Here is a 15304-nt window from a genome sequence, read left to right as displayed (position 1 = left end):
GGCTTCTAACATATCTCGTTCTCCAGTAAATGGAAATCGTCTTAACATTTTTTTCCTTTCTTGCTTGCTGTGCATGTCTACTTGACATCTAGCATAATGGCCAGTGTCTTGTATTTCTTAAATGGGAAGTCCACCTATGACTTGTGGTGGTCTGCTCTTGACACCCTAATCCCACCTGACTCATGAAACAAGTTAAAAGTGTGCTAGCCTGAGATTAGCCTGTTCTTAGAGTGTACGGGAACCAAACATGGAATGGAAAAAGAAAACAATATATATATTAAGGTTGTTAAATGTTTTGATGTAAGTGTAGTGTTTAAAATGGAAGATACAATTATGTAGAAAGGGACAAGTAATTTTAACCGACTGTCTTTTGAGGTTGCTGTACCTTATGAGAAAGGAAATGATGTCACCTTTTGATATTGGTTCTTTAATCAAATTGATGCCTACTACACCACTGAATTAATAATCTGTGACAGTCTCACACAAATTTGGACATTGCATGACAGAGTGAATCCACACAGTGCAAGCTCCAGGTGCCTCATCAGAAAGTACAAAAGTGAACAGTGGTGCCTCTCAGGACTCTGTTTTGAGACCTCTCCTTCTTGGTATCTCCTTCTTGGTATTTACTTCAAGCAAAGATTCATGGCCTCTGGCTACAAAGTTTGCAGCTGATTGCAAAATGGTGGTTGTCGTTAAGTCACACTATGACACCCAAATCCTCCAGAATTAACTCTTCCCTAGTAAACGCTTGCGAATTTAAATTAGGGTCAAACTAAATGCTAAAACATGTAGGATTATCACTTCTGATAGACAGCCCCTCACCCATCATATTCTATAGACAACACACCACTGCAAAATTAAAATATAGTCAGAAGTCTTGGTACCTGATTGGTAATTCCTTCTCTTTTGACCATCATTTGGCAATTGTTGTCAGGAAAACCTTTTGTTTAGCCCAGCTAATTGCCAAAGGAGTGTTCACAGTGAAGGTTTTTTTGCTGTCGTAATATGGAATCGAAATGTCTATGAATATATGTGAACATTAGATGCTTACAAAGGAGAGGTGTTTCAAATAACTGCTGAAAATTAAAATGGATAAGTGAGTGGCAGTAGACAAGCATGCCTTCTGTAATGTTGGGGCTAAGAAGATGCTGGCTCAATTTCTGTTCATTGGATCACACAGTAAAAGTTCTGTTCTTGGAAACATGGGCATGAATGCGTTCATTTTCTGATATCCACTTTATCTTTTTTAGGATTGTTGAGAACTAGAGCCTGTTCGTACACTTAGAGGGTGTAAAGCAGAGAGACTGGCTTGAATGGGATGCACACCTACTTATGGACAATTTAGATGTTCACCAGTTCATTTGCTGCTGAGTTTTTGGGATACAGCCAGAAACAGTAGATTCAGTGAAAATGTATATGGACACGGGTGGTTATAGGAACCTTCACCTAGGGAAAGACACTCCAGCAAGAAGCATGGGGAGAAACTTCGAAAGATCGAGAGGACATCTGCTGGATGAACTCTGGTCTCTGTAGGATCAGCAGCTCCAGGATGCATTGAGACACATTCACTGCCAGTGTCTTTTGGAGTCATCTTCAGCTGAGAAGCACCTTCCTTCCTCATCCCTAAGCCTACCCCAACCCAAAACTCTATTCCCCAATCTCACCCTCCTCCACCTTCAGAAGGAGTTAGATGGTGCTTAGCCTTCTTTGCTCAAATCTGGGAAAAACTTTGCCTAGGACCCATGGGTTCTAAACATTCTACAGCAGGGCTACAAAGAAGAGTTGCAAGAAAAACTTTGAAGTGCAGAGGAATTGGCCATTGAAAGAGTATCCCCAGAAGAGTAAAGCAAAAGTTTCTTCTCTAGACTCCTTGTGCCAAAAAAGGGAAAGTACATGAAGACCCATATTGGACTTATCTAAACAAGTTTTTCATCATTCCACATTTCAACATTTAAAAAAAAAAAAAAATTCTCCCTTTTTGCACCATCATAGTCACAGTAGACCCGAAGGATGCTTACTTCCATATCCCCAGTTGCCAGGAACCACAGGAAGTTCCTCAGGTTTATAGCTGAGTGTGGGAAAGAGCTGTAATTTTCTTGCTCTTTTTTTCTTGTGTACTGCACCACCCGTCTTTACCAAATGCCTGGCTACAGTGATAACCTTTTGCAAGGCAAAGGGCATTCACATCTACCCTTACTTAGATGACTGTATTATCCAGAAAGATTCTTTGGAGAGAATGTGCACAGTTTTGAACTTTACACTGAATGTCTTCAGGGACCTGGGCCTCACAGTTGGTCTGCAGATGTACATTCTCATTCCCACAAACAGCCTGGCCTTCCCAAGAGTGCATCTAAATATGAATCTTCAGATAGTCTTTCTCTGAGAAGAAAAAGTTTGTTCTCTCTACATTTTCTTTCAGAATATTCTCCATCAGTTGGTAATTTCATCCAGAGAGTTTCTCAGCTTGATGAATTACATGGCCACTGCATCCTGATGATGATGTCACTGGCCCCCTTGTTGATGGAACACTCCAGTGGTACCTCAGAAACGGGTGTTGCCCGCACATTTAACCTCTGGAGACCAAGATTCAGCTCCTTTCTTGCATCAAAAAGGAAATGTTATAGTGATCAGGGTAGCTCCAGCTCAGTTTGAGACTGACACTCGGAGCATCCCTGCCCATTATGCTCCTCACTACAACCTCCTTAGTTCAGGAGACTTACGATCAAAATGAAAGGTACAAATATACTGTGAAAGAAATTATGATCATTCTGGCATTATAGGCCTTCAGCCAGGTATGGAAAAAACAGATCTTCCAGATCATGACTGTGATGTGGTAGATTTACTCATATCTACTATGCAGGCTTGCATGATAGCACAAGAAGCAGGTATAACTCTGACAGAGGCCTGCATCCCTTCACAAGAAAATGTGCTGGTGGACAGTATGAGCAGATCTCAGGTAGATCTTCACGAGTAGTTGTTAAAGAGGGATGTCTTCCTAGATCTGATCATGATGTGGGGTATGTTAGAAGTAGGTCTTTTTAGTTCATCTTTAAACAGGTAAATGAGGAAGGTATGCTACAGAACAGGAATTCCAGAAGCCTAAAAAATAGACACATTCTCCCTGAACTGGACAGGTTTGTTTCTTTACACTTTCCCTTCTATGCCTTTGATCTTGGGTGTACTAATAAAATTCAAGGAGGACATGTCATAAATCATAGTAGTCGCTCCCTTTTGGACAAGGCAACACTGTTTATCTCTGCTACACAGGCTAACAGGAGAAACATGTGAAGTGTTGCTTCTTTGTATGAATGAACCTTCTCACAGAAAACTGAAAACAAAGGGTCTCTTCTGTACCCCAGCTTGGACACCCTAAGGCTGACAGCTTGGATTAACATGCATTGATTGCAGTCAGGCATGTGTATTCTGAGGATGTGTTAAACATTATGATGGATGCTAGGAAGGTAATCTGACCTAGCAAAGTTGAAAGAATTCTTCTGTTCTCTTTTTAGAGACCAGGGTGCAAATAAAGTGCGTGAAGAAATGGCCGTAGATTGTCTGTCAGATCTTTACAAAACTAGACTTTGTTGTGCTTCTTTAAAGATTCATGCTTCTGTTATCTCTGCTTGCTTGCCCATAGACCCTTCCTTCTACTTCAGTCCTACAGTAAAGCAATTCCTAATAGTGGTAATGCATCTTAGACCACCAAGTAAAAAGTGATTGCTGTGACTTCCAAGATGGCAGTACATTGATCACCAGGTTGATTAGAGTTATGCTAGTGTGAAAACTGCAATTGTTGAAATAAAAGACCAGTAAAACCTAACTGGATAAAAAAATTCAGTTACTTGGTTGGTAATTATGCTGCCCTATTGCCATCAAAGAAGACATTTGGATAAACTAAAAAAATTCAACCAGAAAGAAAGAAGAAAAAACAAAACTCTAGCTGGGAATAGTCTTGTAGCTGTTCAGCAAAAATGTAGTTCAAGTTTCAGCTTTGGCACTGGAGATGTTTTATAGTAACTTAGAGGAAAGAAAAATAAATCGAATGTACTCAGCAGTGTTTAAAGTAAGAAAAACACTGTAGAAATGCATACAGTCAATATAATAAAAGACTGCAAAAACAAAAATAGAAGAAACTTTAATTAGCTCTTCAGATGAGCTAATAAAATTGCAAAAATCACTGGTAGAATTTTTAGTAGAATCTAGAACAGAAGTGGCTGTTTAAAAGAGATAATTAGTAGAGCATATAAAATATTGCATAATAACTATAAGAGTCGATCAGAGGAGGTTAGAAAGGATTTGGAAGAAAAATCGGATAAGGAGTTCACTAAAAAACAATGGGGGGTGTATGTATGACTCCCAAATATGCAACAAAGTCTAGAAGATTTTGGATCTTTGCTTGGAAGTGTTTACATAGGTATTTTTATATACCAAGTAGACACCAAAGAATTTTTTCTCAGGTAGATAGCAAATCTTAGAGGTGTGATGGGGAAGAAAGAGGTAATTGGGAACATATTTTTTGGGAGTGTGATGAGTTGGCAGGCTAATAAAACTCCTTATAGAGTACTCTGTCAAAAATACTGGGTGAGCAAATTGGTGTAACTAAGGAATTTTTTTTGAGCGTTGGTACTGAATCGGAATTGCAGAGACATAGTAGGGCCTTGCATAGTCTAATTATGGTGGCTGCCAAAAAGCACTTACTAGAAAATGGAAATCAAAATCTAAACCAACTGTACTAGAAGTAGTGAATATAGTAACAGAGATAAAGCAACTATAAATTGCACCTTCAGAAAAGAGTAGGATCAAATTGCATAGAGAAATGTGAGAATTGTGGGAACAGTACTTGCAGAATAAAGTTTTGGAGGAGAAATGATGCTTAAAAGAAGGCAGGATTTGAATAATGTTTGCAACTAAAAATATGTCAATTTGGTTTGTTTTAATTTATATAAATGTATGATTGCCTATGTCCTAAGCAATTATTTAATATGTTTCTTGTTTAAAAAAATGAAATTTTTGAAACAATTCATGCAGAAAAATGGTTTGGAGGAGGAGTGAGGTTTAACAGAAGGCAGTCACTGAATAATTTATATAATGTTGTATAGATTATATGATATGCAAGTAGTCCCTGGGTTAAGGACGAGATCCGTTTTTTAGTTTGCCCTTAAGTCAAATTTGTATGCAAGTTGAAACACGTACATAAGGTTCTTAAATGTCACTTAGTCAAATGTTTGCCTCAGTCTAGTATTTATTTTACTTTTCTTAGCATATAAAACACTTTAAAATAAGTACAAAAGTAGACTGCAAGAATCAAGAGTACTTTGGATTTGAACCTGAGACTGGTGTCAGGGGATTCAGATGATCATGAAGAAGGCCAACTGCATTATGGAAATAGTGAATAAATGTGAAACTGTAAGTAATCAGTCCCACTACAGGTAAGATTAGACATGTGAAATGTGGTTTGCAAGAGGAATTAGTTGAGAAAGACTGGCATTTAACTTTTTGACTGTGTTAAACTGGTGGGCGAACTGTAAAACATACATACCACTTGTCATTTAATGCTTAGAAGGACATGACGGGAGTGATGAACACGGGAGTGATGAACAACTAAAAGTTGTGAGAATTTAAAAAGCCTTTAAGTGGCATTCCCTTATGAAATTTTCATGCAGTTGCTATCGAGATAATGCGTACTGTATTTGTCATCTGTATAATAATCAGTGACTTCAACATTTCTCAAGGTTATTTGATGATGCATTATTCTTTCACTCTTTGTAAATATTGGAGTAACAGCTCACTTCATTGACATGCAAAGTGTATTTACTTTGTTTTATTATTGCATCTTGTTGTGAAAGTCACTTGCTTGCTGCTGTGTGAGGTTGGACTAAGAATGGTCAGTAGACCAGTTCACCGACCTGGTCAATAAACGGTAATAAGTGTTTACTCTTATTAGTATTTTTATACAAATTTCATGATCCAAATTCCATGTTATATTCTAAAACAGTTTTGTATGTGATGCAGTCAGGTTTTTGTTTTTAATTTGAGGGGGTGTGCATCTTATCAGTGACTTCTGTATATGTTAAACATAATGAATCAAGGCACTACTTTTTCTTAGTTGTAATGTACCCGAGTTTTATTCTGTTACAAGTTAAGAAAGTCAAGAAAGAATAAAGCTATAAACTTAATATAATGTGATCTTTGGCTCCTGGGGTGGAGGATGCAAAAGTGCATATGAATTACGATAATAATCTCAAATTTTACATGTGTGGAAGTCTGGATTAATGTCCTTAGTTTAAGCTATAGACAAAGTTTTTTAAACAAATAGGTTTAAAAAAATAATACAATGCATTGAGGTAGTTTTCTTGTATTTGCAAAGTCAGTAGGATTTTTTCCAATAGCAGATCCTGTCAGTGAGAGACAATATATCTACAGGTGCAAGCAATTAAACATGAGAAGTCTGAACAGTGTGTTTGTTCTGAGTGAAATTTACAAAGATATTCTCATGCATATGCAAAGTTACTGTTTTTTCTCATTACCAACTGCTTTAACTTGGATATGAATTGTTTGCAGGTGCAAGCAACTAATCATGAGACTTCTGAGAGAAAGGGATGAGTTATAGAGTAAATAAAGGGATGAGTTATAGAGTAAATATGGAGCTTAAGACAAATTAGGAAGAAATGATTAGCTTTTATCAAGAAATATTGTTTATGTTAGGGGAATGGAAATTGATTTGCACTAGTGAGGATGTATCAAGGAACTTAGTAGGGAAAATAAAAAATTTGCATATTTTGCCTAAGGTACAGTAACTGAGCCTGAATAAAAATTGGTGCATGATCTAAGTAGAGATTGTATTGCATCCCTTCCTATCTTTATTATAAATTTTGAGCCTCGTCTTCATCTAACCTTGGGAAAGTTAATTCTTCCATAAATATTTCCCTTTGTGCTTTTCTTGTTTTCCCCCATTCCTCTGCTTTAGGCAGATTTGCATAGAATTTACAAAATATCTCAACCTGTTTAGGATTTTTGGTTGGTTCTTTTGCTATAGGATCCCCAAGTTTGGCAACAACCTTTTGTACTTTCTGCTGCCTGAGTCATTGTGCTAAGATTATTTATGCTGAGGAATTATCAAAAATACTTGCTTTAACAGCAACCTTTTTAAGCTCTTGACTGTTATTTTTCATTCTAAGTCACCCTGATACAACCTTATTATTGCAAATTAGGTTCCAGTCCCTACCTGTAAATGATATTACCCATTTAAAGCTAATTATTTCTTCCAAAATCCTTGTTAATCTCTGTAATTATACTGGCATGTATTTATACTCCAACTAAAGGTATTATCTGCCTGCCATGCCTATAACCCCCAAATACGACAAATCTACCAATAGTGTCTTTCCTGTCCTCTTCTATCACTATTGGAACCATGCTTTCCATCAAAATTATTATCATTCTTTTTTCTTTGTCCCTGATATCTGCTGAATATCTATTCTGAAGGCCTTTGTCTAGTTCACATGCTTGCATGCTTGTTTCTATCCAAATGTGTTTCCTGCATAGCTCTCAACATATTGGCACAAGAAATATGGACAAAGCCAAAAATAATGGGGCGGGGGGGGGACAAAGGCTGAAAAATATATTCAGATTTTAAATAATGGTTTTGTAAAGTTACTAGAATAACACAATTTGTATTGGCATGTATTTTCTGGAAGATAAAGTCTGAAACTCAAATGTCTTGTCTTTATAGGTTCATAGGTGGATACTAGGCTACCTGCCCTGAAGGGCCATTTTAATCCTAGCCAATAACCTGAAGTCAGAATCAAATCCTGTATTCTTTGCCTGTGAGGCAAAGACCTTAACCATCATGTCAAACCCATCTGGTGACTTCATTCCTCCGTGATTTGCCAGAAAACCACTACTTTTACGAGGAGCAGACCAAAAATATGAGACAAAATCTGGACATTCTGTGAAATTCTGGATAGTTAAGGGGTATGGTATCCTGTAGCATTGCTATTTTCACTCTACAGTTTTTAATATAATTCATTACTCTTTGCTTTTTTTAATATTTGCAGAACCATTGGCATCCCATGATAACATTAATAAGGTAGTCATTCTTGTAAGAAATTACTTTCACATATTCTGCATGACATTTTTTTTTTAAATATGTTTTCAACTTTCTACTTTCATGCACACATTAATGCCCGGCAGGCTAATCTTGTATGCATTTGCTGCCTCTCTTCTCTGTTTGAACGCATGCAACATCTTTCTATACTTTTTGCTTCAGTTGAAGCACTCAAGAAACAAAGAACTAGATACACTTTGAGCCCCCAACCTGTTAACTCACAACAAATGCATAAAAACTGTGTACACTTTCCAAAAAAAGGGGAAGTTACCCCTCTATGTAGGAGCAGTTGCCCCAAATTGAAGCTACACCCACAGTCTTAACCTTTTCTAAACTTAGGTTTAATAATGCTGGAAGCACATGCTAACACTTGTTTTCCCCATTGCATAAATACCATCTGTCCATGTCCTGTCTCTTGTCCTTTCCAGATGTAATAAACAGCTTGCATGCTCTCACTTAACTAATTTTTATGTTTATGAAAATGTGCACTATTTATCTTTAAGTGTGTAAACCAAATTGTGCTCTATTATATTTAATATATATTCATTTATTTTCACTGAACTGCTTGCCAGTTCACCTTTAACTATTAGTCATAATCTTTCTTGTGTAAATACCTCAGAGCACATTCTTCAGCCATTTCCTGATTAACTGTTGCATCTGTAGACTTAATATCTCAAGCTGTTGCCAGCTGTTACTGTAAAAAAAAGAACAGCTAATGCATTTACTGATGCAATCGACAGCTCTTGTTAACCTACTGGAAACCATAGTTTTTCATGTTTTTCATTTTTAGCCCGTTTTCTTAGGGGGAAAAATCCTGTGTCTGCAACATGAATTAAGAACATTAATTTAAATTTTAAGTGTTTGAAGCCGCGGTGGTGTAGCGGAAACGTTGTTGCCTCACAGCAAGAGGTTCTCCCGTTCGATTCTCAGCTGGAGCGCCTTCTCTGTGGAGTCTGCATGTCCTCCCCGCGGTCGAGTGGTGTTCGAAAGACATGCGTAGAATGGGCGTGCCTTCGGTGAAGGTTGGGCATCAAGCTGGCACCCGTAAAAAAATCTACTGCCAATCATTAGTGGACCGGAGTTCCGCTGTGGCGACCCCTAACCGGGAAAGGCCGAAAGAAGAAGAATTTAAATTTTAAGTGTTCTTATACAGGTGGAAATAATTGTATCTTAATATGCATGTAATGTAATCATTACACTTTTTTTACTTCATTTTGCTTGTTTCTGCCTTTATCTTGTTGTAGTATAAATCGTGGATACATTACAGTAAAGAAAAAGTTTTTCTTACTTGAAAACATGAATGTCACTAGCATAAATAGCCAGTGATGAGCCCCTTATCTCCTTTTTAAAAACGTCTGCATACTGTACTGGACTACTTTACAATATAACACCAGTTTGCTTTGAAATAATTATTATGCACATTTTCCCAAGAATAACACTGCACATTTTCACAAAAATAACAGTTTAATTTCTTAGTTGCATGATTACTCCCTCCATTGTCTTTCTAAACATTAAAGAAAAAGGGGGAATTATGCTTTAGAGTCATCCTGATAATTTAGTACAGCCAACAAACTTTCATTCTAGTTTTAGCAACTTCTTCTAACAAAAGTACATTTCTCATGTGCAAATTGCCTGTTATGGAAATGACACTTTATAATTCTTCCATTTATTTCACATTATTGACAGACTTTTTCCGCATCATCTCAATCGCTTAAAACGGGTCTCTGGTTCAAGTCCAAGGCACTCCTAATTTTTCTGTCAGCTTGTGGACTTTTCTTCATTTGCTCAATCATTTTTATTTGGAATGTTGAAAATGTTTCTCTGGAAAGTTCTGTCAATAGGCTTTGCTATTGTCAGAAGAATGAGAACAGAGTCCCCATCACCTAGTTGACTCACTCTTTTTAGTGTTTACTGGGTGTTTACTGAGTAAACATTTCATGTCCTCATTAGCCTTTTCTGCATTCCACAATGTCATTCATCCTCCAGGAAAAAATATTCCAAAAACTGCTGGATATAGGAACTTAAATTTTACACCTACTTCTTGACATGTTCTGACTGAAGTGATAAACTTGCTTCCCTTCTGAATGGCATACAGTAAATAATCATGTTCCCCAAACACTTTGTTGTCCACAGTTTTTTTAATATTTTCCCTCCTGCCACAGTTTTGCCAAGAGCCGTTCTTTCTTCTGGTACGACTACATCTTTACTAATGTAGGTCTTGGTTGCTTTCTCATGGCCAGATTGGGAGCATACACATAGTGTAACTTTTTAAGTAAACAAATATTGCTGTGGGACACCAGTCCAATTGCTTATTTGTATTTTCATAAAATAAAGGAGTCTGTTCGTTACTGTTTGGTATAACAGAACATTTCAGGGTTTCTCTGCTTGCTGCAACAAGTATTTTTGAAACTGTTATTGAAAAGCATCATATCCAGTCAGTCTATTGCTTCAATTCAGTCACAGATTCCTGCAGTTTTATCAGTGCATCTGAATATCTATTTAAACTATCTAAAACAACTTCTGTTCTTTCCAGCCTGATTTCATTTGACTTTATATGTTCCTCCAGTGTCTCACTTTTGTTAAGCACTTCTGAATGCATTTTATTTATGCACATTTGTGTTTCTACAGTTGATAGAAGGGATTGCAGGGGCTGAGTTACTGTAATTTTAAAAGTACAGTAGACACTACGCATGGTAAAAGAACAGAAGGATTTTCTAAGTAGGTGCATACCGTGTGTGTGTGTGTGTGTGTGTGTGTGTGTGTGTGTGTGTGTGTGTGTGTGTGTGCGCGCGCGCATGGGTGTGCACTCTAGGCTTTCTTACACATTAGCAGTATAGATTTTTTGTCCCAAATCATGCGAGATCATTCCTGGTATATCTTGTGAACAGCAAGACAGAAAACAGTGGACTGATATGTTTTTTCTGTTTGTGCAGCTTGTGTAATTGTTAACACTATTATTTCACAGTATTGTGCAGCTCGTGTAATAACACTATTATTTCACAGTATTGCTAGTCATTCCATTTCATGTAATGTTGTAAGAACTATGGTGGCAATCTAAAGCATTTTATTTTAATTTTAAATAAGTGCTTTTGGTATGGATGAGTGCCCTTTTCACAGTAAATTACCTTTCTTCATTTCTTTTTATGGCAGGGTTGCTTCCTTTCCTTCTTAGACTCAAATACCTATGTAAAATGCTTGGTTTGATCAATGTTCATTTATAGTTATTCTTTTGCAAATGGCCACTTTCGATAAGGATTACTGGGATCAAAACTCTCCCCTGTTAGGGAACCCCACTATTGCTCTATACTGTTTTTGTGTATATGCTTTCTTGCTAAGCTGTTTAGAAACTTTTTTTTATTTTAATGTGGTTTTAAGTGTGTTGTCATGTAATTCCAACATTGTACTGTTTGCTTTATGTGATTTGCCTGTTGCACCCTTTTCCCTTTACTCTGCTTCAGTTTCTTTCCTTTTTTCTCTGTCCTTTTACTTTCACCCTCCTCAGCTGTTCTTGTGCCTTGTGATCTGCATGTTATGACATCATATTTTTCATATATCTTGCTTCTCCTACTTATATTTTCTCTCACCATCTCTTCATGTTCCTCACACACACTCGTGTCCTGTCACTTATTGTCGTCTCTGTGAGTTGTCTCCTGGTCTGTCACTTGATAGCTACTGTTCACTAGTATAACAAGCTCTGATACATCTGCTTTCAAATGTTGCATGCCATTTCCTTTTTCACTGCTGCTTTTAACCAGGATGAACACATACGCATTCCAAACATTATGATTTTTGTATATATTTTGTCATATATTTTAAGTTTTTATTTTTATTTTATTGTTTCTGCATTGTATGTTTTGTAAATAACGAAACCCATGAATCTATATTATTTTACCCTTGCTAAAATACTTGGATATTTTCACATTCACTTGTAGGTCAGTCTGTTTACCTGAAAATTTTTAGACTTTTATGCTTATGTTATAAATTAGTGCCCTTTTGTTGTATTAAATTACCTTTATGCATTTATATTTCAAACTGATCTTTGAATACTTTTCTGGAAAGGCAAATTCTTAGGCCTTCCACAATGGCCATTAGTGCAGGCCATGGTACCATGCTGCTTGATTAGACCAAGGAGCCTTGATGGTCCACGTTCAGTTACGTACACATCTATTAATTGATTTCACTTAGAAGATCATTTCTTGGTTCTTTATAAGAAGATATCAAATACCATTTCTTCATATACACTGTATACTCGCTTGTTTTTTGTATGTTTTTAAACTGTACACAAATTTACTGTAAAGTATTGTTTTTTTTCCTGGAGATTTTATCTCCAGATCTTTACTGAAAATTGACTGTCCAGCTTGTCTTTCCTAATTACCAAACAGTAAGTAAATAATAAATCAATAAACTGTGTGAGATCCTCTTATTGTTTGAGTTGTACTAACAAAAGTACTGTTGTCTGATTGATGGTGTTTCTTTTGTTTTCAGAGATGGAAATCTGCCAGATATCATTAGTCAAGGGAGCCTTCATGAGTTCCTCGTAAACCTTCATGAGAAATATGGGCCAGTTGCTTCCTTCTGGTTTGGCCGCCGCCTGGTAGTCAGCCTGGGTTCTGTGGACGTCCTCAAACAACACATTAATCCAAACAGGACATGTAAGCAAAACCATTAAACATGTTTACTCATTTCCTGCTTCATTTTTCTCCTTATAGGTTCATAGGTTCATAGGTTTAAGCCTAGCCCAAAGTTTTGTGGCTTACGCCACCCCTTATATGAAAAAATACTGTGCCCATTAGTTTGTTGTGCCTTTTGGTAGCATTATAAGCCCCTTCTTGTCTTTCACTCAGATTAGTAGTGCTCCTGAATGGTTAGGCTATTTAGTTGTGATCTGCTTCCTTGATGCATAGACCTGATAAGAAGAGGACCATCTTCAGTAATCACTTGAACTTACACCACTAATGTTAGGACCACTTGGCAAATAAAACTTTTCCAGGCTGCCAGGTTCCTCCTTTTGCATCTTGCATTGAACACCCAGCTCTGTATCGTTCTTGTTGTTGCTTGAAAGCTTTGGCTGGTGAAGAAACAGACCCAGGCTGATGTTTAACAAACAAAATGATTTTGATGTGCACGAATCAGAATAAGTGTTTTGTTTTGTCTACAAAATTCTTTCTGACTGGTTCTCTCACTCTGTCTCAAAATTGCTTCACATTCCTTTTCCTTCTCTTGGGAAAATGTTTTATATACGTTAATGAGTAGCCTAGGCCTGCCTTCACACATTCTCTCACTGTCCTTTCCATTCTTTCGAAATATGCCTGTGGCATGCAAATCTTATCGGTAAGTACATCAGGTGTTTTGTATTTTGTGAACACCCACCTTGACACCTGCTAGTTTTTTTATCTCACTTATCTAGGATGGTACCAGACATACACAAAGAAAAGTGCTGGAGGACTTCTTGCTTTGTAAGAAACTATCAATTGTCAAGATAAGGCATTAGTTTCCATCTCTTTCTTCTTTGACCTCTGTACCCATCGTAGGTAAGCTGCCTTCAAGAAATACGTTTAAAAAGCCAGTATTTCTCTTAAGAAAATATGGATCGTCTTCCATGTGTTGCATGTTGGGAGTTGGTAGCCACAGTTTTCAGTGGTGAAACATTTCCCTTTATCAGGGTAAGTTTAATTAAAAATTAGCTGTTATAGATATAGAAAGTATTTACGGGTGTGAAAATCTGTTAACTTGGCACTATCGTGGTATTTTTTTTTCCTGTATTTGTCTCTCTTGCCTACTGATCATCAATCAGTCCCCTCCGAATAATCATTCCATTCTTTTCCAGCTACTAGGGTGAGGGACAACTACAAGGGCCATCATTCAGACACATGACCTGTTGTGTTTAAATTAAGATGCCAGCACCGGGTCTATATTAAATAAGCGAACGCTTATTCATCGACCCTAGTTCAGCGAATGCTGAAAATCCCGAACACTCGGAACAGCGATTTTTTTTCCCAGGGAAAAAAATTGCTGTTCCACAAAAAAAAACTTAAAACATTATTTATTTAATGTGGGGGGGGTTGCCCCCCACACTCCCCCTACATAAATATACCAACTCCGAGATCACACCATAGTGGAGGAAACGGCAAACTCTCGAAGCCGGCCCAGCGATTTTTTTTTTTCCCTGAGAAAAAATTTGCTGTTCAGGGAGTTCGGGATTTTCATCGTTCGCTGAAATAGGGTAGATGAATATGCATTCGCTTTTTTAAGCGTCCACTGATTCAATATAGACCCGCCAGCACCACTGGCTGAACTGTAGCCATCAGGGATAGCTTGAGTCCCACAGACCCACACCTGCCAAAGGACCAAGGAGGGATGTGTAATGTGCTGTAACAAACGGTGTCCTTTCGCTTTTGTAAGAAACATTTCCTCTCAGGTAGCCCACTTCTCCCCTTGAAGCACAAGTGGTGGTTTCCCCACACTCTGTCGTGGAAAGTCACACCACCCACTGTGCCTCTGTGTGTGTGCATCCCCTCTCTGCTCCCTGGTTGAAGTGAGCTCTCCACTCCTCTTCATCCTCCATGTCTGGCTTCTCTAATGCCAGGGTAGCTAAATGAACCTGTCACCTGGGTTGCAGTCAGCATCCATCCTGTGTGCCAGTGCCACAGAGACATTCTACCTTCATTAGAAATTAGTCAGTCCCTTCTTCTCTGAGGGTTTTGTCCCCTGTCTCTTCTCCAAAGTCTGTTACCCCTTATTGTTATATGACAGTCTCTGCCATCCCACAAACTAACTCTTAGCAAATAGCTGACCGTTTGGGGATATTTACAACTAGCATTTCTTTTTCTTGTCTGTCAGCAGTTCTGTCAGTGGCCTTGTTGTGAATTCTGACATCTGTCCATGTTACACGAGCTTCTTTGTCTTGGGTATCAGTTTTGCCCATGCTGATTTTTTCAGACACTATTCTTCCCACTGTGTGTTAGCTATACCCCTCATCTGGCACTCTTCCCTCCCAGTGCCATTATTTTCAACACTGGTCTGTCTGAGCTTGATAGTTTTTGTGTCTGTGCTTTTGATGTTTACAGTTTCACACAGAGGTTTCAGCTGTTGGTGTTTCCCATGTCCATACCTCTTGTGCAATGTTTCCAGCATCTACATTCCAGATGCTATTGTATACATATGGGATGTGGGCATCTCTTGCCTAAAGCAGCTTTTTTC

At 37.8% G+C, this 15304-nt stretch overlaps 1 protein-coding gene across 1 annotated transcript in view; it reads left to right on the top strand.

Annotated features, from left to right (window-relative positions):
* The window catches only part of LOC122805667 (cytochrome P450 20A1), a 427110-nt gene that overhangs the window by 23163 nt on the left and 388643 nt on the right, over window positions 1-15304 (top strand). The window contains exon 3 of the mRNA XM_044075991.1: window positions 12590-12756. Within this exon, the coding sequence (XP_043931926.1) occupies window positions 12590-12756 (167 nt within the window). The remainder of the gene's footprint in view (window positions 1-12589; window positions 12757-15304) is intronic.

The sequence above is a fragment of the Protopterus annectens genome, chromosome 6.part1 (assembly GCF_019279795.1).
Source record: "Protopterus annectens isolate FY-2018-M chromosome 6.part1, PAN1.0, whole genome shotgun sequence".
Lineage (NCBI taxonomy): Eukaryota > Metazoa > Chordata > Ceratodontiformes > Protopteridae > Protopterus > Protopterus annectens.
The sequence above is the reverse complement of the archived record's forward strand: the minus strand, read 5'-3'. Positions and strand labels throughout refer to the sequence as shown.